The 21,996-nt window shown below is 33.0% G+C and overlaps 3 protein-coding genes and 1 pseudogene across 4 annotated transcripts; 1 reads left to right on the top strand and 3 right to left on the bottom strand.

Moving 5' to 3' along the window:
• Window positions 1–95: 95 nt before the first annotated feature.
• LOC111303116 (thioredoxin-like 2, chloroplastic) lies at window positions 96–3,755 on the bottom strand. Its single transcript, XM_089742100.1, has 4 exons — window positions 3,364–3,755; window positions 1,986–2,168; window positions 990–1,154; window positions 96–459 (listed from the first exon to the last, which is right to left on the bottom strand). The coding sequence occupies exons 1-4, from the start codon at window positions 3,574–3,576 to the stop codon at window positions 328–330; spliced, it is 693 nt and encodes a 230-aa protein (XP_089598226.1). The 5' UTR covers window positions 3,577–3,755; the 3' UTR covers window positions 96–327.
• Window positions 3,756–6,959: 3,204 nt separating this feature from the next.
• LOC111303113 (nucleotide pyrophosphatase/phosphodiesterase 1 pseudogene) lies at window positions 6,960–9,186 on the bottom strand (annotated as a pseudogene). The gene has a single exon (XR_016326654.1). The product of XR_016326654.1 is annotated as a nucleotide pyrophosphatase/phosphodiesterase 1 pseudogene (transcript).
• Window positions 9,187–9,261: 75 nt separating this feature from the next.
• On the top strand, window positions 9,262–12,998 carry LOC111303115 (enhanced ethylene response protein 5-like). The gene is made up of 13 exons (XM_022899157.2): window positions 9,262–9,524; window positions 9,621–9,757; window positions 9,873–9,966; window positions 10,053–10,142; window positions 10,259–10,324; window positions 10,636–10,725; window positions 10,812–10,868; window positions 11,128–11,189; window positions 11,834–11,921; window positions 12,159–12,235; window positions 12,315–12,389; window positions 12,476–12,581; window positions 12,662–12,998. Exons 1-13 carry the CDS (start codon window positions 9,372–9,374, stop codon window positions 12,791–12,793), a joined length of 1,227 nt encoding a protein of 408 aa, XP_022754892.1. The 5' UTR covers window positions 9,262–9,371; the 3' UTR covers window positions 12,794–12,998.
• Window positions 12,999–13,223: 225 nt separating this feature from the next.
• On the bottom strand, window positions 13,224–16,955 carry LOC111303114 (protein HEAT STRESS TOLERANT DWD 1-like). The gene is made up of 12 exons (XM_022899156.2): window positions 16,786–16,955; window positions 16,519–16,685; window positions 16,259–16,337; window positions 15,886–16,065; window positions 15,689–15,787; window positions 15,019–15,187; window positions 14,792–14,898; window positions 14,532–14,671; window positions 14,362–14,434; window positions 13,935–14,050; window positions 13,673–13,790; window positions 13,224–13,598 (listed from the first exon to the last, which is right to left on the bottom strand). Exons 1-12 carry the CDS (start codon window positions 16,831–16,833, stop codon window positions 13,467–13,469), a joined length of 1,428 nt encoding a protein of 475 aa, XP_022754891.1. The 5' UTR covers window positions 16,834–16,955; the 3' UTR covers window positions 13,224–13,466.
• Between the last annotated feature and the right edge of the window lie 5,041 nt (window positions 16,956–21,996).

Here is a 21,996-nt window from a genome sequence, read left to right as displayed (position 1 = left end):
TTTGACCTTTTATTTTCTAATATTTAATACCCATACCATACAGATGTAGTTCGTCAAAAAAAAAAAAAAAAAAACACTGGCAATGAAGGTTCAGATTTCAGAAACATGGGAATTTGATTTCTACTTGAATCTCGAGGTTACATATATCACAGGCAGAATAAGAATGAAAAAGAATGAAGCAAGCTAAGAATTTCAACTTAGTATTCTTCTACAATGAAAAATGCCAATATACAAAAATATTAGATAACCTAAAACTGAGTCTACCGGGTGTGCAATATACATGGAAATGCACAAGGGTAGACAAATGCTTTATAAAGAATCTGATGTTTAGGTTGACACAGAAGGCTTTTCAATCGGAGCAGATACAGATTCAAGATTCAAGTCTCCAACTCCTTTAGATAGACCAAAATTGCAATGCGGTTGGCTGTGCATTTCAATTGCATCTTTTATTTTTTGAAACTGCAGATGATAAGGAAAAGAACCATGTCATTAGGAAGGTGAAGATTAAGCCACTAATAATTTTATATTGTATATTATCTGTAAGTGATATAGTATCCTATGAAAATTGATCATCTATACATGCGACTTTTGAAGCCTAAATGAGCATGAAGAAGAGTCTTTTAGTATGAATCTCCTCAAGGTTGTGCATCCACCTTATACTTTTATCATTCTCTAAGAAAAGAAAAAAAAATCCTTGTACTTCTAATATCTGTTTTATACAAGTTATGCAATGTTGAAAGATTCAGATGGTGCACCTATAGTTGAGCAAGCAAGGTATTCTCAAACCAGAATTTGATGCCTCAACCTTTCTTTCATGGGAAATGCCCTGCTTTTATTTGGGATAAATATTCCTACGGTTCTTCTATGACTAAAATTTTTACTTTATCTATTTCCCAGCAGCCGAAAGGAAACAATTAACTAATGGGATCAACTTAATGTCTTAACAAGTGCAAATATGTCCACGGGCACAAAAGGGATAAAATGCACACCTTGGCAAGTGAACATGAAAACGATTCCAGTTGTCCATGTGCTCCACGGTAGAAGTGGAAATAAGGAAGCACCTTAACATTCAAACTTTTACACATAGGCTTATTCTCATCAAAATTGACTTTTAGGAACAAAATTTCAGGGTGTTCTTGGGCTGTCCTGCAGAGCTGCCAGATCCATTACAAAGCAACATCAGGAAAAACTCAACACAGTTCAGAAACAACTTCAGCAATTTCAAAAGGAGGAAAAAGGTAAATGCTTCAGATATTAATCATTGAAAGAAAACAGCTATTAGCCTGATTTGAGAAACTGTTGCATAAATTCTTGAGTGGGTGTAAGCGTGGACTGATAAACTTTTGCTCTGTCAAGCGACATAAGAAGGCAGTGCAAGCCTCATTTTGCTTATGACATGGAAATGAATTAATATATTTGACTCAACCAGCAGTAGGCAGCAGTTGCTGGAAAAATAATTTAGAAAGCATCCCCCATCTGTTCACCAGACACACCATTTCCAGTTAATTTCAAGATCCATTGTTTTTTGTGGATCTCTCAGGGTCAAATGTTATGAATACATTGAAGGCTTTATGCTGCTTCAGTAAGCTTTCTGAATGCATATTTTATTTCTTAAAGAAAGATTTTCTGCACCAACATTTCCTCACAAAGGAGGGCCTTAATATCCCAATTCCCAAGAGAACCGAAGCATCCACCATATCATGTAGACCACCTTAACAATTGTCAAAATTTATATAAATAGCCAAGACCAAGTGAAACTTAGGATAAAAATAGGCCCACTTGGCAGTTAGCAGTCATTATTTATCTTTCATCATGTTATTGACTAGCAAGAATGTTATATTTATTCAAGAGATACTTAAAGGTTCTCCAATGCATAAATCATATAGAAGAAATCATGAGCATAATTTTGCCAACAACAAAAGTTTATTTTGATCTTGGAAGTCTTAGAAAACATGAAATAGTGGTGAAAAAAGGAAATGAGTTACCTTGGGAAATAAAGCTTTGCACGAAGCACACCAAGTTCCATAGAATTCAACAATAACTAATCTATCGCCAGCTTCGCTTAAGGCACTCAAAAATTCTTGAGTAGAGTGAATGTCAATCATATTTCGCCCGGCATTCTTTTCCCACCATTTGGGCTGGTTCGTTTCAGTGATAGTTGCATGCACCTGCAATAAAAAAACTTGATTAATGGCTCTCAATATCATGCATAGGAAACTAATCAAAAGTTTCTACAAGTAGTATTGAGAAATGCCAGTAAAGTTCAGTGCAGGAAAACATTTCATATTTAATTAACAGTAAGACTGACACAAATGACCATAAGTGAATGCTATCAGCCATGGATGACGAGATGAAGCCATATGTGCAGGAAAATATTTCATACTTAATCAATAGTTATAACATATTTCATTCTAATGCGATCCATAATAACAATGAATAAGTGAGAATGCTATGAGCTTCGCTATAAATGATGAAAAGAAGTCCAAATCGATTGAAGCTGTCAAATGAAATTGCAAGGTCTGAGAGACTCAGAAATTTCAGCACAGAATTTCAGAAAAAGAAGTGCACTATAGTATCAACAATTACACATGCTTAACCCCCATAATGGTAGCTATTGATTCGCACTACCTAGTTAATGTGCCAGAAAATATCACCATCCCAAAACTTACGTGCTCTTAAAGAAAGAATTGCCAGTTAGTAAAAAAATTCAGCAGGAATGATGAAAAGAATTTAGAAAATTCGCATCTGACCCACAAAAATCTGGTGCACAAGCATCAATAAGCTGACAGATCTTTAAGCATGTATAAAGGCACCGATGAGAAAACTGGTAAACAAGAGAAGGAAGTTTAAAAATTTGTCAGAAATTGTGTTCCAATTATTTGTCTGCGGTTTCATGCGCTTACTTATAACGATGACATGGCTACTGCAAACCATGTAGATAGACAAAAACTCAACGTCTTGATCCAAACAAGACGAGATTCAAACAAATCATTGTAAGAAAGTGAAGGAACTCCTGACAAAAGCCCTAAGATGGAAATTGTAGCTGGAATGATATATAGTTTATAAATCTATTGTTATGACACGCAACAGAAAAGGGCCAGCAAATCAGGGAATAGTCATTAAACTGAAAAAAAAAAAAAAAAAAAAGCAAGACAGTCAAATCATGGCAACCTCAAGTATTTAAAAAAAAAAAAGGACAACGGTAAAAATGCAAAATTCAAAGGAAACTGAGCATCATTCACCTAATTTTCATACAAAACCGCATAAACAAACAATTTAAACAAATGGGTCCTCATAATTTGACTGATGAATGCAAATATAATAAATTTAAAAAAACCCAAGAATTAAATGCAAAACCTTTACCTTGAGAGAGAGCAATTGCTTTCTGGAAATCAAAGGAAGGCGAGAAACGCCAGCAACAGAAGAAGACAGAGAACAACTTTTCCTATCGAAATTAAAATTGGGAGGAAGGCACGGTTGTCGAGAGATCAACGTGGACGCATAGGAGGTAAGCAACAAAGAAGAAGAAGAAGAAGAATGAAACGATGATGCTGATAATCTAGTAACACCTGCCATCTTGTCTAGAGAACAGAGATTCTTAAGAAAGAAAAGAGAGGCTGAAATGAATGAAAATTGTGTTGTAAATAGTTATTAATAAAATAGTATGGAACTTTTCGTGGGATTTGTTTATTTATATAGGTGAAAAGGGAAAACAAATAAGAATTTGATTAGAAAAAGAGAAGGTCAAACTGTCATACACGAAAAGGCAAAGGGAAAGAAAGCCTCTATTTTTTGGTAGTGTTTTTTTTTTTTTTTGTTCTGTATTTTGGTAGTTTATGTTATGTGAAAGAGTGTGAATTTTGAACAGAACATGAGTTTCAGTTGCACTTTGATAATTTCATTGGATTCGGCTTCTTCAGAATCTTTGACCGGTCGGCCGATTACCATCTCCAAACTTATTATTTTTAGTTAAAAAGATAAAATTAGGTTAAATTATTTTTAAAGTACTTAAAAATAGAACTTGGTTCCAACATATTTGATTGATTGAATTTTATTAAATCAATTTAATTAATTTAATTTTCAAATAATTTTTTATTTCTAAAATTATGAATTAGTCGATTTTTAAATATACTTTTAAATATAGTATATATGTCATATAAATATATAAAATATTTTTTAAAAACGGTGAATATGAATTTGATAGTAAAATTATAATATGGATTTTATTGAGTGAAAATTATATCAAACTTCTTGTTTAAAATTGATGGTAAAAAATTTGATTTATTGATGGAAAGGATCAAACTAATCAATTTAGGTCGATTCATTTATTTTGGAATATTAAAAATAAATCAGTCAGCTTCGATTCTTTTTTAAGAAATTTGATTAATTTGGTTTTTATTGATAGCATATTTAATAAAAAAAATCCAACAAATAAATAAATTTCTAGAAGTATGAACTTTCCTTCATCCTACTACACGATGTCATTTGTTTAGATGGTTTTGTTTTTTGAAGGAGGAGAAGAAGATTCTAAAGTGTAAAAGGGCAATAGTAGAATGGAATTTCCCCTCTGACATAACCTGAGACTGAACAGAAACTGCCAAGTGAAGATGGATGATCGTCCAGCCTATCAAATTTGATGAAGGAAACTTGTTTCTTTCTCTTCCACGAACCTCCAAAGTTGCATTGGAAAAAAAAAAAAAAAAAGGAGGAAAAGTACTGAACCAACAACGTTTCCAATTTACTATCTCCCAAACCTGAAATGGACATCCGAAAATATCTAGCTCTCAAGCTTTGACGAAATTAGTGTGTAATTTGCAAGGAACACGTGGAACAGTACCTTTTCTGAGGATGATTCTGGGAAGATACGAATTTTGTGAGGCCAGACTTCATTTCAGAATCTCAACGATTTTAAAAAACGTGACAAAATAAAAATATATGGCCTGGGTTTTTGCTCTCCAAGGTGGTGGTGGGTGGCGGGTGGCGGGACTCGGCACTTTGTGCAAAGCTGTCAACAGCTTTTGCTAGAAAAGTAGGCACCTGCCTCTTCCTTGTCATTTATTGCCCTGGGAATAAAGCAATATTTGAGCTTATTACAGGGTGGTGAAATCTTTTGTGGAATTATACATCGATTAGTTAATACATACATGAAAAGCAGCAGTTATATATGTCTTCTTCACCAATGATTTTGTAATCTGCAAAAGTGCAGCCTTATTTCATTCTTCATCTTCTGGTTGGCTTTCAAGGTGCTTTAAATATCCCAATATCTGTTTCAGATGGAATCCTACTTGGGTTTAATCTAAAACATTCCTTTAGTCTCAAATTTTACATAACAGAAACTCATTTGGCATGCTGTCTAGAAGAGAGGATATATACATATACATATATATATATATATATATCTATATAAGAAATCAGCTTTTTTACTCTCTCTAAAGAGAAAAAGCTTTCAAATGACCTTTTTGTTTTCCATTTTCGATAACAGAAATGAAATGAACTACTTTTTAATCATGGCATGAACTTCTGTTAAGAACTTTGATCCCTTAAGCCACTCCTCAACTCAATTAAATCAAGTGTTATTGATGTGTAACGCAGTCAGATTGTTTTACAATGAAATCGTAGGAAACTTATGCTTAAATTGTCTTACAGTTGGTTTTTTGCATCAACTTGAATTTCAACGTTTAAAGAACCTGTAAGATGTGGAGATATTTGACATCCAAGTAAGCAATGGCAGAAGAACCACAAATGCTCTCACAACGAAATAAATGATCAACAAACCGACTTCTTTATGTCCAGGCGTGACTCAGATTCATGTCATACTTTTTAACAAAAACCCATGAGAAATTATCTATTTTTTATTGGGGAAAGCAGAATATCATTAAAAACAGAAAAACACCCAAAAAAAAAAAAAAAGCTGGCAAAAGAAATGCCATGAGCATATGCTAAAAGCATAATTTGAACGAGGAGGAGAGGTCTCCAAAGACTGCCTAAGAGTACTTAAACTTCTCTAGCTCTTTAATCAGTTTATGCTTAATTCTTAAACCAAACATCGCTCTAACATCTTCCATCAGTTTTAATGAGAGAATATATCAATAACAAAGTGCTATATCTATCCCTTTGGCCATTCAAATGCCAATCCACACTTATGCCCCGCTCTTGCTTCCAGCTCACCACAAAAAGACCTAATCCTGAAGTCAGTGTGTAACCATGCAAATCATTCCACTTATGCACTGCACTCCGTAGGTAACAAACATATATGGAGACACTGAAAAAAATTAAGAAACCCATTCTCAAGAATCTCTGAATTTAACAATAAATCAATAAAACACTGAATATGGCCCAGGTAAATTATGCTTAAGAGCTAAATGGACAAACATCAGTACCATAACTCTTCTTCGTTCCTCACAGGAATGACAGAGGTAAATCATGCTGAATAAGTTAAAAATAGGGCGAAACCTAGTGCATCCTAAAAGATTAAAAGATTCCAAGCTTTGTCATTGAAAAATCTTAGGAAATCACTTCCATGTCAAAGAATCTTCACTCCTATAATGCATAAATTCCAAGAAGATCCTATAATTCAATATTCCTTTTTTTGTTTCCAATAAGAATGAAGCAGCTCATTAAAACCTTGCCTATACCCCGAGAACAAACTGCTCAGAGTAACAGAGAGAAGATTAGAATCTGTTTTGCTATAAGAATCTTATGATACAATTGATCACACAAAACAAAAACGAATGATGCAAGTAAGAACAAAATCAAAGCTCAAGAAGCTTGGCAATATTCTGTCCAGGCAAGACTGAGCATATATTGAAGCAACTAGCTTCTAAATTATTTGTTTTCAATTTAATTGTGAATCCCAATTGCCAAAATCCAAGGTATGGGCCAGAAAAAGACACTAAAAAAGATGAACAACCTAAGCCTTGTCCAAGGAGGGGACAGAAGCAGAGAGAACAATGCCAGAATACTTTGCACTTTTCCAATGTAGTTTGATTCTACCTTTAAAATATCATAGTAGCATTGCACAGAATAGCAATATGAATTTTAGATGACATAGTGCAGCTAATATACATGAAACTTGGAGCCAAGGAACTAGAGGGATACAAAGTACAAACATCTATAACTCAACAATATCAAAGGATCCTAAGTTCAATAATATCCTTCTTCTGCACATCCTCATCATACATGAATGCACATTGCACAATTATCTGCACGGATGAATAGTCATTTAGCTTTGCAGTTGTTATCCTGCCCACTTCTTAGGAGATGCTTATGAGATAATTATTACTGGCTAGGTAAAAGAATAGACACAGGAAATGCTGAAGACCCATTATTCGGGGGCCCCTGTATCTTGAGAATTGAAGTTACCAAGTTATATATCTGAACATTCTCAAAAGATGGCACCTTCTTCCCCCTTGCAAATTGAGGTCCATGACCAATAAAAATAGTCCTCATGGAGAAAACTGCATTGTCATACCCATGCGATCCTCCACACTCTTTTCGCTTAGTTCTTTTCTGCTCCACCTTGAAACTCTCCTCAATCAGTCCTATAATGGGAGGAATCCGGTCACTTGCTACATAATGTAGCCGACTAGGCAGCTCCTCCTTAAGATAAACCTTCAAATACTTCCCATTCTCAACTTTCCCAGATTCCAATCCTTCTTTCATCTTTGCAACAACATCTGATGGTGCATAACCAGGAGGTGGACGAATAGCAAGCAACGGACTATAAGACTGAACCCATTCCGCCGGAATTTCAATCCAAGAGGCCAAATCCTCAAGAAAAATCAGCTTTTTATCACATGTACCAACCATTCCATGATCCCCAACCATAATTATGGTAACATCCTCAAAAATCCCTCTTTTTTCTAAACCATCAATCAACCTCCCAATCATTCTATCAATTCTAGCAACGGCCTCAGTAATCTCGGGATCATCAGGTCCAACCTGGTGACCCTGATGATCAGGATCCTCAAAATACAATGTCATAAACACAGGAATCTCACTACTAGGCAAATCAAAATAACTTAAAACAGTATCAACTCTATCCTCAAAAGGAACAGAACCATTATAGTTCATGCAAAACTTTTCAGGACAATTCCAAGAACCCTTTTTTACCTCACTTCCAGGCCAAAAATATGTAGCAGCCTTTAACCCATGATTGACCACAGTCTCCCAAAGTGGCTCACCTAACCACCACTTGGGTTCATGACTTGCCATAGTGAAAAACTCACCAGTTTTAGGATCCAAAAAATGGTTATTTATAATACCATGATAAGCAGGATAAAGGCCAGTAACTATGGAGTAATGATTAGGAAAAGTAAGAGTCGGGAAAACCGAAATCAAACCCATCTCAGCTTCAGTACCATTATCAATCAAACGGTGGATGTTTGGTGTCGGGGTCTTGAATTGGTACCCAAATCGAAACCCATCAGAGGAAACCAAAAGAACCACCGGTTTTTCCAGTTTCTTCAAAGGACGAGACAAGCTGTGTTCTGTAGCTGAAGAGGCAGGTGATGAAGAAGAAGAAGAAGAAGAAGAAGAAGAAGAGTAAAAGAGGAAAGCAAAGGCAAAGGCAGCAGAAAGGGCAATGCAAGTGAGGAGTATTAAAGCAATGAAGATAATGGTGGTGCTGGGCTTTGAAGAAGATTCTTTTGCTGAAGGGTCAAAAGAAGAATCAGTGTTGAAAGAAAGGAGAGCTGCGGATTGGCTTGATGATTCTTCTTCTTGGGTTGGGATTGGTATTGGCTTTGTTTGACTCAATGGATCAGAACCCATCATTTCTTTCTTCTCCCTTCTCCACAGCTTTTGTGAAATCAAGGCCTCGGAGATAAAGAAAAGAGAGATCAAGAAGACGTGAAGGTGAAATGATGAGCGGTAGATCGGAGAGTAAAATGCAAGAATTTGAGGTGTTTCAAGTTTCAACGAGGTTGGTTCGCAAGTCACCCAAGGAAGTCTTTGTTTGTTAAGGTGAAGTGGACCAATCGAGTGCAGCTGACGATAAAAAAAACACTTACAACGTATTTTACTGGGAATATCCAAGTCGCCGGAGATTGATCGAACGGTAACAATTTCTTTACTGTCCACATAGCGTCTCTGATGCATTATGGGTCCAATAACACAATTATTGTAGGCCGCCTGTAAAGTTTGATAGCCCCACATTTAGAACGTCGTCGTTTTAAATGTCAAATTCCAAATCCTCCTAGCTGATGGAAAAATGTCTTTTTCCATGGTATAAAAGAGAATCTAGGTTGAAACTGAAAACCCGTAAACCACAGCTGAAGGAGCAGATCAGTGGATCAAAAAGGCTATTTATTAAAAATATATATATTGGTTAATAAAAATCCAAACTTGGTGGAGCAACGGCGTATCCAAGCATGGGAGAAGCCCATAGAAGAATCACAGATTACCTAAACAAGTTCTCCGACGCCGTTTCATACCAAGATGTAGCTTCCCTTGCGCAACTCTTTTCCTTCTCCTCCAACTCTCCCTCTCTCCTTTCCCTTGCTGATGCCCTCAACTACTTCCAGGTACTTTCTCTCATCCTCTTGATTCTCATCTGCATATTGTTCAATAAACCAAATAAATTTGTCAAATTTTGATTTTTTTCTTTTTCTTTGTGATAGGATGCTAATCGATTGATAAAGCAATCAGATAAGTTTTCACAGTTTGGTGAGATTTTGGCCCCTATTTTTCGTTCTCTGCAAAGCTATAGGCTTGGAAACTTGGTTGATTCCTACCATGCTTTTGAAAAATTTGCAAAGTAACTTGCTCTTTCCACTTTTGTTTTTATTTTTTAAAGATATTTTTGTAAAGTCTTTTTGATTGATTAGAGATGTTTATGCATTGTGGTAATGGTTAGAATCTTGTTTTGGCAGTGCTTTTATTCAGGAATTTCGGAATTGGGAATCAGCATGGGCATTGGAGGCATTGTATGTTATTGCTTATGAAATTAGGGTTCTTGCAGAGAGGGTATTGATAGCATAACCTTGTAGTTTTGGTTTTTCAAAGAAAATTAGGTTTTGATGCAAATTAAGTTTGGGATATTGTAATTGTAGGCTGATAGAGAGTTGGCTTCTAATGGAAAGTCCCCGGAGAAATTGAAGGGAGCTGGCTCATTCCTTATGAAAGTATTTGGTGTTCTTGCTGTATGTTTATTTATCTTCCCAATACTTGTTATTGGCCTGTTATCAAGTTTTTAGGCTTCATTTGCTGAACTAATAGCCATTGTTGCTAATTGTTGGCTATGACGTGTGGATTCCAGGGAAAAGGCCCGAAACGTGTGGGAGCACTATATGTGACTTGCCAGCTGTTTAAAATCTATTTCAAGGTAATATTTATGCTTCTTCTAACTTTGCTTTCTGCTTTGCTAGAAGCTTTTCGCTCTTTGTTCTATATTTATCATGAGTTTGGTTTTGGCAAGTGGATTGTATACTTAGGACCTGACTTTTTTGAGGTTAAGAAGCATTTAAGATTTTATGTCAGCCTCCTGCCTAGGATATTGTTTCCTCTTCCTCCAACATGCTTACCAAAAGCAATGCAAATAATTTTCGGTTAAAACATCATTATGAATGTTTTCTTTTTTGAACTGAGAAGCACAAGTGGCTATGCTAGATATTAATGTTAACTTTTACTTGGCAGCTTGGTACAGTTCACCTCTGCCGAAGTGTCATAAGAAGTATTGAAACTGCTCGTATTTTTGATTTTGAGGAATTTCCTAGAAGAGATAAGGTAAGTCTAATTTGAACGAAGCGTTTTCCTTCTCCTGGTATTTTTCATGCATGCAACTATTTGATGAATGCTACCTCCTTGTCCAGGTCACCTACATGTATTATACTGGGCGTTTGGAAGTTTTTAATGAAAATTTTCCTGCTGTAAGTGATCTAAATCCTGTGGAGAAAGCTTTGCTTCTTTCTTTTTGAGATATGAAATTAAAAACTTTATATGTGGTTGTTTGTCGTGTTTGGCTTTGGAATCATCATTGATTTTGGCTTTAGACCTAGTTTATAACTAGAATCCAAATTGCATAGCATTTGAATTCCATATCCATTTTATACATGTAAAAGCATCAAAGTTAAAATTCAGTATAACAGGGACTGACTACTTCTACCGTATACTGTTGTAACTGGGCAGGCCGAGCATAAGTTATCATATGCCTTGACACATTGCAACCCTCTCAGAGAAGCAAATATAAGGTTTGTTTGTGTGTGCTTTTTCTGCATGGTAGAGAAACCATAAGAACTGATCGATTAAAAATTATCTCTGCATTGATCGTTTTGACATCAACTGTGGCACTTGATAACTACTAGGTGAAATTTCTCTTCTTGGTATGTAACAGTCCCAAACACATGCTGCAACTTTTATCCCATTTCAACTAGTATTTGTCCCTTGTTTTGATGAGTTTTCTAGTTACCATTGGTGCCCTTATTTTGTTATATATAAGTATCAAAGTTATTCAGATCTAGTTGCTGATAAAGTTCATTTTTCCTTTCAGTATTGAAATAGTTGCTGATAAAGTTGATTTTTACTTTCAGTATGGAAAGTGCTCTGTTGATAATATTGAAGAGTAATTTATATTTTCAATGCATTAAAAAATTACCATTGTGGAGTACGGGGTTAAGTGAGTGGGAATACTTTGACATTAGAGGTTGATAAATGACACAAAATACTATATTGAAAACCTCATCATAGACGTTGTCTGGATAAAAAAATGCTAAAGTGTCAAGCAAGTTGTTTCACATAAACTTACTTCTGCATTAAACTCTTACATGAGAGTGGCAACTACATCTAAGTTTTAGTATTTCTTTGATTCTTATGACCGTCGGTTTGATTTTTGTAGGATGATATTAAAATACTTGATACCGGTGAAGCTTTCATTAGGCATCTTGCCCAAAGCTTGGCTCCTAGAGAAGTATAACCTCCTTGAGGTACAGCCTTCCTTTATTATATGTACTTATTTGCCCTTCTATCTAGTATTTATGCACAAGTAGATGCTTTGTGCTTATGCTACTTTCCCAGTGAACGTGCACTTATACTGTGATTTTAATGGTGAAAGGATCAAAGAAAATCAGACAAATAAAAGGGCAAATTGCAAATATTTTCAAAAATCATTTATTGTTGGTTCAACATGTCAAATTAGTAATTAGCAATGGTTGTATTCACAGTACAGCAATGTTGTACAAGCTCTAAAAAGGGGTGATCTCCGACTTCTTCGGCATGCTCTCCAAGAACACGAAGACCAGTAAGTTTATCTTCCTGTTTTTGTTGTTAGTGAAATTCGCATGTCAAGATGGGTCTGAATCTTCCTCCCCATTGGTCAGGTTTTTGAGATCTGGCGTGTATCTTGTTCTAGAGAAGCTAGAGCTCCAAGTTTACCAGAGATTGGTAAAGAAAATGTAAGAGCTCAGGCCAAATGACCCTGTATGCTATTTAATTGAATAGTTTTTGCTCAGACATTGATTGCAACATTCTCATCTTGTAGTTACTTCATCCAAAAGCAAAAGGACCCAAGCAAAGCTCATCAGTTAAAATTGGATGTAATTGTCAAAGCATTGAAATGGCTTGAGATGGACATGGATCTGGATGAGGTACTTGTTTTCCCATTACATTCTTCCCTGCAGTTGCATTGCTTATGAGAATTCACCATTCTCTTTGTTCCATTTTGCAGGTTGAGTGTATAATGACCATTCTTATATACAAAAATCTTGTGAAAGGGTACTTTGCTCACAAGAGTAAAGTAGTTGTTTTAAGCAAGCAAGATCCTTTCCCCAAATTAAATGGAAAGCCTGTAAACTCATAGGGATAACCGAATGAAATGGTGATATGCAATTTTGTCAAACTTTTGAACCTTGATGATAGTCAGGCTGGTTTAAGTGAAAACTGATGAGTCAATAGAGTGATGCCAGGTCAAGCTGGATTTTGCTGGACCTTATGTCGTATTGTGTACACGGATTCTTTTAGGCCTGGCAAAATCATCAATAAACTGCATCTTTGCTCTTTGGTAATAGCACTCTTTTTCCTATACTGTTCTAATTTACCTTCCTGTGGCCACTTGCTGTCTCCCCCAGATGTAGGCAGATAAGCGTGAATCAATTATTCCCTATTTTGAATTTTGTTTTATCAAAATCAGGTAATCTATCTATATATATTAAAAGTCACAAAGACGTTATTATGAACGTTTCAATTAATATTGGCCAAAATTTTTTTCATTAAATAGAAGTATTTCTTCATCCATGTGAATGGTTAGGTGATTGAGATTATTCATAAAACATGATACTGTGAAATACACAAAATAAAATATTGGAAGCACCCTGCAGTTGTAAAAAAGACGAGATAAAAACCTTGGGAGCAACGATATTTTTACGCTGTGCACCAAGGGGGGAAACAGAGAAAAAACTACTTTATATTTCACACATGTACGGATATATGCCTCAAATCAGCTGCTGGTTCATTCGTTACAGCATAGACATTTTTCAAGAGCCATTGGAGGGGAGAGTACTCTGTATATTTGAAGGCATTAAGATGTTGAAACCATCTGCTGCAGTTGACACAATCATTCCAGGAATCTGAGCATGCCAATGAAGTTCTTTCAAATCCTTCTGCCCCTGTTCATAATGGAAAGTGTGTTAAAAGATTGAAGCCAGCAAGCATCTTCAATTTCAGTACTCTGATTAAGTACCTGATGAACAAAAAGAAGTTGCGGAGGTAAATCTTCTGGAGCATTTACTTGCTTCCTTGTTTGAGCTTTGAACTCTGCTTCCTCTTCCTCATCCTTTTCTAAAGAAAGATCCCATATTCTGGAAATTGAAGAAAAAGAAAATTAAATAAACATATATCAATTAACAAAATTGTGTGAGAGATCTTCAAATGTCCAATATCCTATTCCTGGGATCTGGTCCATCAATTTTGTTAGCCTTGTTTAGTGCTTTACGATTACTTACGTTAACTGATTATCAGATGATGAAACTGCCAAAGTGGAGGCTTCATGAGGGCTCCACTCAATGGATGTCACTGGGTATTTATGGTACTTGAAATGAGCTACCACTGTATTTCCGTCCTGCCCACACAAAAACTAGATCAATACCTTCAGTAATAGCAACAGTAAACCAGTCAATGGCTTGGATAGAGTTTGTTAGAAAAGAAAATTAGGAACTAGAAAGTAAAAGCTTTGAACTTTAATTCCAGCCTAACATAATATAAAGAGCAGAATGGGTTGCAAAAGAAGCTCTAATGAATCTGGAAAGAATCTTCAAAAAGCAGATGTATCACATTTAAGATAAACAAAAATAGCCCACAAATGTATAAATCCAAGGTTTTCCTTTTTCATCAAAAGGAGTATCACCCTATCCTAGGCAATAATAGGCATACCTTGAGCAACCTAAAATCATGAATTGAAAATGTCCCGTCATCACTTCCCGATGCTAACATACAACTAGCCAGCCTAGATAAAGAATCAAGGATGCACAAAGTCAAAAGTTTGGTTATAAAAAGAAAAGTGTTAAAAGAAAGAGTAGGTAAATATATCAAGACTGAAATACCTGTTCCATGAGATAACATTCACATCTGCATCATGTGCCTTAAAAGAAGCTGCTGGTGACTTCCCTAAACGGATATCCCAAATAGCAATGGTCCCATCCACAGAACAGGAGACGAATGCATGAGGTTCTGTTGGACTCCACTGCATATAAAGAGTAGAAAGAAAAATGGTATTACCAGATCAAGAGAGTGCAAACAATGTTTAACCATAAGTTTGGACTTCAAAAAAATTCATTCATTACTTCACAACAAAATTACGCACTTGTAGGTCTTCCACACTTGCAGCATGTCCAACGAATGGAGTAGGATCAACATTCCATGTTGAACCAGATGACGGCTCCCACAAATGAATACAGTTCTTGCAGTCCCCTAGAAAATATGAAGACCATCACCTTCAAAATAGCCCATCTTCAATCCATAAAGCAAATGACAGCTTAAAATAAATGAGAAGAAAAAAGACAATTTGTCACAATTATTACTCAAAAATACCAGTTACAAGTCTTCCAGCAACAACAGGACTCCAATCAATTGCATAGCCTTCATCTTTGTGGCCACGGAAGTTAACTAAAGGAGCCTGATTAAAAACTGAAGAAGCTCCCTGGACACCTTCGGTTTCTGACTCTGCTAAAGCATTCAGATGAGAACTGAAGTCCCATACCTGCAACAAACAGTATCAGAAAGTAACACAAGAAAACGATTATGTCCCTGGTTTGACACACAGATATACCAGTATTCCCAATCATTAAATGTATTAGAATTATAAGTTAAAAGCAAATTGAAAACAAACAGTTAATTTCTCACAAAAGACAAAGAGGAAAAAAGGCAAAAGATATTGAAAGGTACATTGAATTTCCTTTTTCTACACTTTCTTGTAAGTATCAACCGGATTTACTCCCCCCACCCCACCCCCAGCAAAAAAAGGGAGCAAAAGATATTGAAAGCTAAATGGTGAATTTCCTTTCCCCATAGTTTCTTGTAAGTATCAACAGGATTTACTCCTATTCTTCAAAATTCTCTGTCCCCACCATACCCAATTCTCCTTTTCCTCACTTTTGATAGTTTTTCAGTTAATAACTCATTTTTTGGCCAATTAGTTAATAATTAAATTTAAAATTGCTAACGGTGAACAATATATTTGGATTATGAATCTGACTCTGACCTGAACATGACCACTATCAGCCCAAGAAGCACATATGTGAGGACTTTGTGTCATGGCACGTATACGATTAACACATCCATGGTGAGCTACCTTTCGCAACTGTAGATTTAAACAAGTAAAAAAAAGGAGCAACATAAGTCTAACAATAAACCCCGGAGATAATATAACTAGAAATGTTAAAAGAATCAAGAAATTGCCTGTAAAACTGGTGCGCCAGATCCAGCTTCTTCTTCATCTTCACTATCCTCACTATCACTACTTTCAGCATCCATATCGGGATCATCCCCTGCAGATTTGGTAGGAACTAGTTCTCGTCTTTTCCCCGAAACATTACTTACTTTAAACACTCCAATAGAGTTAGAAGAAGCTTTCTCTGCCTGCAAAATCAAAAACAAGATCAATATACAGAATAACATTAAGTAACATGACCATAAGAGATCAAATGAACATAACTCATAGTCGACCAAAATAAACTATTTCCTCAGAGTGGTCCAGATAAGACAAATTTTGCTCCTTTGCTCCCATGATTATCAGCTAACACATAACACTTGATAAGAAATGAAAGCTCACCTGAGTCCCTGCAACAAAATACACTGTATGCGGAAAATCTTTCCGGTCTGAACCCAACGAATCACGAACAATATCAAAGCTGTAAAAGATTATCAAATTTCTCAATTAAAACTAATAAAACAAAACAACCAAAAACATATAAAGTAAGCGCCTTTCAAATACCCTTTTATATTTTCTATAAACCTTTACTATTTCTTTCAATTTTCCCATTACTCACTCAGCAACCAAACACCAAGAAATGAATAAAATAAAACAAATACCTCAAACAGGGCCATCCAATATGAAAAGCATGAAGAGAATTGTAAGCAGAAGGGTCACACTGAAGCTCTTCTCCCTCCGCCAATTCGTCGACTCCTGGTTGCCAAACCCTCGGCTGAATCGTCGGCACCGACGAAGACGTTGATGCTCCATCTCCTATCTTTGAGCCCTTTTTAAGAAACCAATTACAAAACAATTTTAGTGCAAAAAGAAAAACAAATTCAAGCTGAATTTAAAAATGGATTAAGAGTTGGTTTTTGCAATTGAACCTTGTTCTTTCTCTTAGCCTTCTTTGGGTTTTTGAGAGTGCGAGCCATTTCTTTCTCTTATGCTTTTGGCGAGTTAATCAAGAATAGAAGACTTGCAGTGGGGACGAAAAAAAAAAAAACAGAGGGTTTTTCGGTGATCGCTAGGGTTTAAGATTTTATACCCTTCTCAAATTTCACCTGGCCACAAATTTTGGGTATTTTTTAAATGATCCTTTTTTTTTTACTGAAATTACACTTATATCCACAATTGTTTTAAATTACAGAATAGTCTTTTAATTAAATGGGTGACGGTGAATATAAATCTTGTAATGTAAAATCATTTGATGATAAATTTAACCTTAAAAATTTTATTTCAGTTTTTTCAAGCTTTTTTTTTTATGACTTAAAATAATTTCAAGTTTACTAAATTCTTGAGTAATTAAATTAATGTGTTTCCTATGTTACTCTAAATTTGAGGAAAAAATAAAAATATTATCAACATAAACACAACAAAAAATTTTATATTTTTCAAAAATAAAATCAATCCATCTTTGAAATATTTAAAGAGCATTACAGAGATCAAAAAGCATGACTTTCCATTTGTATTGTCCCTAAAGAGCATTGAATGTTATCAAAGGTTTTGACTATTCAATTAGCATTATTTGCCAAAATCTTAATTTATAATCAAATTTGCTAAAACATTTAGAATTATTTCCTAAATTAATTAAAACATCTTTTTTTGGAATAAAATATACATCAAAAACAAAATTTTGGTTAAGCCTCTTATAGTTAATTACCATACGGATTTTTTTTTCTTTTTTGCTCAACATGGTTTTTTACCATGAAAGCTGGACTAAAATGTGGACTATTAGTTGGTTTTATTAATCTTTTTTGTAAAAGTTCAAAAATTAAAATATTAAATTTATTTATATCCTATTCGGTATAAATCATTGGTTTGACTCTAATAATTTTATTAGAATCAATAATTTGTAGACTACAAAAGCAAGGACTGCTAGACTATAATTTTAGTGGTTTTTCACTAAAATTTTCTTGTAAAATTTTGAATAACCAATGTGTTTAACTGATTATTTTTATTTCAGATTTGTTAGCCTCATGTTGCAATTTTGAATCACAAAAATGTTAGGGATTTAAACTGAATGGTAAATAATTGTATAAAAAATTATTTTTTAATAACATATTTCCATGCATGAAAGGAAAACATAAAATTTTTGGTATTATAAATTTTTTATTCATAATATATATAGGAATATTTTTTGCTTTAAAACTTATGATGGTTTATTTACCATCTATGCCAATAACAGCTAATTGATGTTTCATCGATTCCCATTTTTTTAATAGTAATGCATTACTTCTATAACTAGATATTGTTACTCCAGTATTTAATAAGAAATGCAATGAATATGGTTTATACTTTTTGAACCTAAATTTTGCATTTATATAATTATAATGCTTTTTTTGGCTAATTATTAGAAAGAGTAATAACATCAACGTCTAGAATTTTGAATTGAGCGATGATTGCTAGGCTTTTATTTTCTTATTTTCGAGTGTTTCTAGAAGATACAGAATTTAGAATAAAGTTTACTGAGTTGTAAACTAAAGGATTAGGTATGATGTATTATCATTTAGAAAAATAGGAATATTAACACTATTTTGTCTTTGAAATTCTGCAAAAGAATTCTTATGTGAAATAAAAAGATTATTTACTAGAAATGCTTTCAACTTCATTTTTTTTGTTAGAATATGATGGAATAGATAAAGATGAAAGTAGTACTAGATTGTTACTAAAATTACTAGCTTCAAAATTTTTAAAATATAGATTATTTCCTGATGCAAAAAATTCTAAAGAATTGACTCTACGATGTGTAAGTTTTTTTTCTATAATATCTTCTAGTAACCAATCTGTTGAAACAGATAGGTCTCTTAGATTCATTAATCTGGGTTTGGTTTCTGAATCATAAGATCTTGGTTCAAAATTTTTTATAATTTTTGAATCTATTTCTTTAATAGTAGTAGTAGCATGATTAGTTAATTCATAAATTGCTATCCAATTTATAGATAAATCATGTGCTACTTCTCTAATTTCAGAATTTTTTATTTTTATCCTTAATCTAAGACAATTATCTATTAATGGGTCATTAATAGAAATAAAATAATTTGGTTTGACTTTAAACCAAATAGCTTTTAACACAAGATTAGACTATATACTTCATATGATTGATTTAACAAGATTGGTAAATCTTACATTACAGTTTGAATATTGATCATGTTTTACAAAATCAATAAATTTGGGTTTTATGAAGGCTGGGAACTATTTTAGTTGCAAAAAAGAAAAATTTTGTACAACTATTTGGCTTACAATACCAATTTCGATACTGGTTATATCAAATGGTTCATGATCCAATTTGAACTTGATATTTTGATGTGGATCTTCAATTTTTGAATTTTCAAGATATAAGGAATGGTAATATTTAGATAATTTTTTTTGTATTAGTTTTTCTATTGCAAGAAGAAAGGTACTATTTATTCTTTGAAAGATTTCTCTAGGTAAGAGAATTGCAACTTTTTCAAAAAGTAAAACTTTCCTTAGTTTTACTAGTTTTGGAGAGAATTGGTTTTTCTCAAAAAATTCATAGATTTCAAGGAGATTGTTTATTTCCTTAATTGTTTATTAATTTTCATCAACCGCAAAGAAATCAAGATCTTGCTTTTTTAGCAAGTTTACTGAGCATATATTGTTATAAACAAGTTTTTCAAAATAAGCATTATCTTTTACTTGGTTAGCTAAGGTTTCTGCTAATTTTGTCATTCCTGGTTTTACTTTCGATTATATGGGATTTTCATGTCTTATTGAGGAGATTATATAATTCAAGAGAGATTCCTGAATTATAAAAATCTTTTATATCCAAAGGTAAGGGTTTTGGTTTTAATAAATCCTTAATCTGTTTTAGAATATGAGAATAGGAAATAGGAGTCCATTGAATAGGATCTGAAAGAATTGAGAAATATTTGGATATTGAGAAGGCTCAATTATTGATTGTAATAAAGGTTGTGAAATTGAGAAATATGGTCGAGGCTAGTAATAATATCCTTAAGGATATAATATAAGTCAAAATGCTAGGTTAGGATTTTGAGAAGAAGTAGAAGAAACCTGGGATTTAGGTTACTTTTTTCAAATGGTTCTCCATTCTTCTTATTGTTCAAGAGGTTTTTTACCTCTATCCATCTAGCCTATTAAGAATATCAGCAAAAACATTATTAGTTCCTTTAATATATTCAATATTGAAGTTATATTGACATAAAAAATTATTTCATCTAATCCTTTTTTGATTAGCGTTTATTTATTTATTTTTTTTAAAATCTCGAATCACATGATTGTCAGTTCTGATAACAAAAGTATCTAGAGCTGAATAAATGTGAAATCTAGTTACTGCATTTTTTATAGCAAGTAACTCTTTTTCAAAAATAATATATTTAATTTCATTAGGTTTGAATTTTTCATAATTATATCCGTAAATAAGTTCATTGTTTTGAACTTTGGCTTTTAAAATATATCCCCAATATTTATCAGAAGCATCGGTTTCTAAAATTAATAAATCTCATATTTTGGGAAGATATACTTTTGGTATATAAATTATATATGATTTTATTTGTTCAATAATATCAATATCTTATTTTGTCCAAGAGAAAGGAATATCTTTCTTTAATTTTTCTTGTAAAATCTTTTTTTTTTAGATAGGGTTTTTATGAATTGTCTTTTATAGTTTAAAAGACCTAAAAATTTTGTAAATGTTTTTTATCTTCTAGGTGTTCTGGAATATTATTGATTTTGAATAACTAGTGTGTTTTACTAATTGTTTTGATTTCAGCTTTCTTAGCCTCATGTTGAAATTTTGAATCACAAATATGTTTGTGATTTTTTATTAAAAGAATTTATATATATTCTTTATCTATAGTGAGTGTAACAATTAAGGGATTTAAACTGAATGGTAAATAATTGTATAAAAAATTATTTCCTAATAACATATCTCCATGCATGAAAGAAAAATATAAAATTTTTGGTATTATGAATTTTTTATTCATAATATATTTGGAAATATTTTTTGCTTTAAAACTTATGATGGTTTCTTTACCATGTATGCCAATAACAGCTAAATGATGTTTCATTGATTCCCATTTGTTTAATAGTAATGCATTTCTTCTACAACTAGATATTGTTGCTCCAGTATCTAATAAGAAATGCAATGAATATGGATTATACTTTTTGAACATAAATTTTGCATTTATATAATTATAATGCCTTTTTTAGCTAATTATTAGAAAAAGTAATAACTTCATCATCTCGAATTTTGTATTGAATGATGATTGCTAAGCTTTTATTTTCTTATTTTCAAGTGTTTTTAGAAGAGACAGAATTTAGAATAGAGTTTATTGAGTTGTAAACTGAGGGATCAAGTCTAATGTATTATCACTTAGAAAAATAAGAATGTTAACACTATTTTGTCTTTGAAATCTTGCAAAAGAATTCTTATGTGAAATAAAGATATATATATTTGTTTAATAATATCAATATCTTATTTTGTCCAAAAACAAAAGGAACATTTTTCTTTAATTTTTCTTATAAAGTCTTCTCTTTTTTAGAGCAGTTTTTTATGAATTGTCTTCGATAGTTTAAAAAACCTAAAAATTTTTGTAAATGTTTTTTATCTTCCGGTTGTTCTTGAAAATCTTTAATTTTAACAATAATAAGATCTTGTAACATAAGACCATTTAATGATAAATTTAATCATAAAAATTCTATTTCAGTTTTTTCAAGCTTTATCTTTTTAGGGCATAAAATAATACCACGTTTAATAAATTCTTAGGCAATTAAATTAAAGTGTTTCCTATGTTGCTCTAAATATGAGGAAAAAACAAGAATATCATCAATATAAATACAATAAAAATTTTATATTTTTCAAAAATAAAATCAATCTATTTTTGAAATATTTGAGGAGCATTATAGAGACCAAAAGTCATGACTTTCCATTGGTATTGTCCCTTAGGAGCACTGAATGCTATCAAAGATTTGGACTTTTTAGTTAGCATTATTTGCCAAAATCCTGATTTACATTCAAATTTACTAAAATATTTAGCATTTTTTGTTAAATTAATTAAAACATCTTTTCTTGGAATAAAATATCTATAAAAAACTAAATTTTGGTTAAGCCTCTT

Source organism: Durio zibethinus, chromosome 13, assembly GCF_047325235.1.
Source record: "Durio zibethinus cultivar Kanyao isolate XHJ-2024 chromosome 13, ASM4732523v1, whole genome shotgun sequence".
In the NCBI taxonomy this organism is placed as follows: domain Eukaryota; kingdom Viridiplantae; phylum Streptophyta; class Magnoliopsida; order Malvales; family Malvaceae; genus Durio; species Durio zibethinus.
The sequence above is the reverse complement of the archived record's forward strand: the minus strand, read 5'-3'. Positions and strand labels throughout refer to the sequence as shown.

Bases quoted from the DNA above. Each gene is read 5' to 3' on its own strand.
- LOC111303116 (XM_089742100.1), bottom strand. From the start codon at position 3,576: ATGGCAGGTGTTACTAGATTATCAGCATCATCGTTTCATTCTTCTTCT. The intron at 1,155-1,985 runs GTAACTCATTTC...TGGATCTGGCAG, and splicing joins GCAAAGCTTTATTTCCCAAG to CTCTGCAGGACAGCCCAAGA. The intron at 460-989 runs GTGTGCATTTTA...TATCATCTGCAG, and splicing joins TTTCATGTTCACTTGCCAAG to TTTCAAAAAATAAAAGATGC.
- LOC111303115 (XM_022899157.2), top strand. From the start codon at position 9,372: ATGGGAGAAGCCCATAGAAGAATCACAGATTACCTAAACAAGTTCTCC. The intron at 12,236-12,314 runs GTAAGTTTATCT...CCCATTGGTCAG, and splicing joins CTCCAAGAACACGAAGACCA to GTTTTTGAGATCTGGCGTGT. The intron at 12,582-12,661 runs GTACTTGTTTTC...TCCATTTTGCAG, and splicing joins TGGACATGGATCTGGATGAG to GTTGAGTGTATAATGACCAT.
- LOC111303114 (XM_022899156.2), bottom strand. From the start codon at position 16,833: ATGGCTCGCACTCTCAAAAACCCAAAGAAGGCTAAGAGAAAGAACAAG. The intron at 16,066-16,258 runs GTGAGCTTTCAT...TTGATTTTGCAG, and splicing joins ATTTTGTTGCAGGGACTCAG to GCAGAGAAAGCTTCTTCTAA. The intron at 15,188-15,688 runs GTCAGAGTCAGA...TGTTTGTTGCAG, and splicing joins CTGATAGTGGTCATGTTCAG to GTATGGGACTTCAGTTCTCA.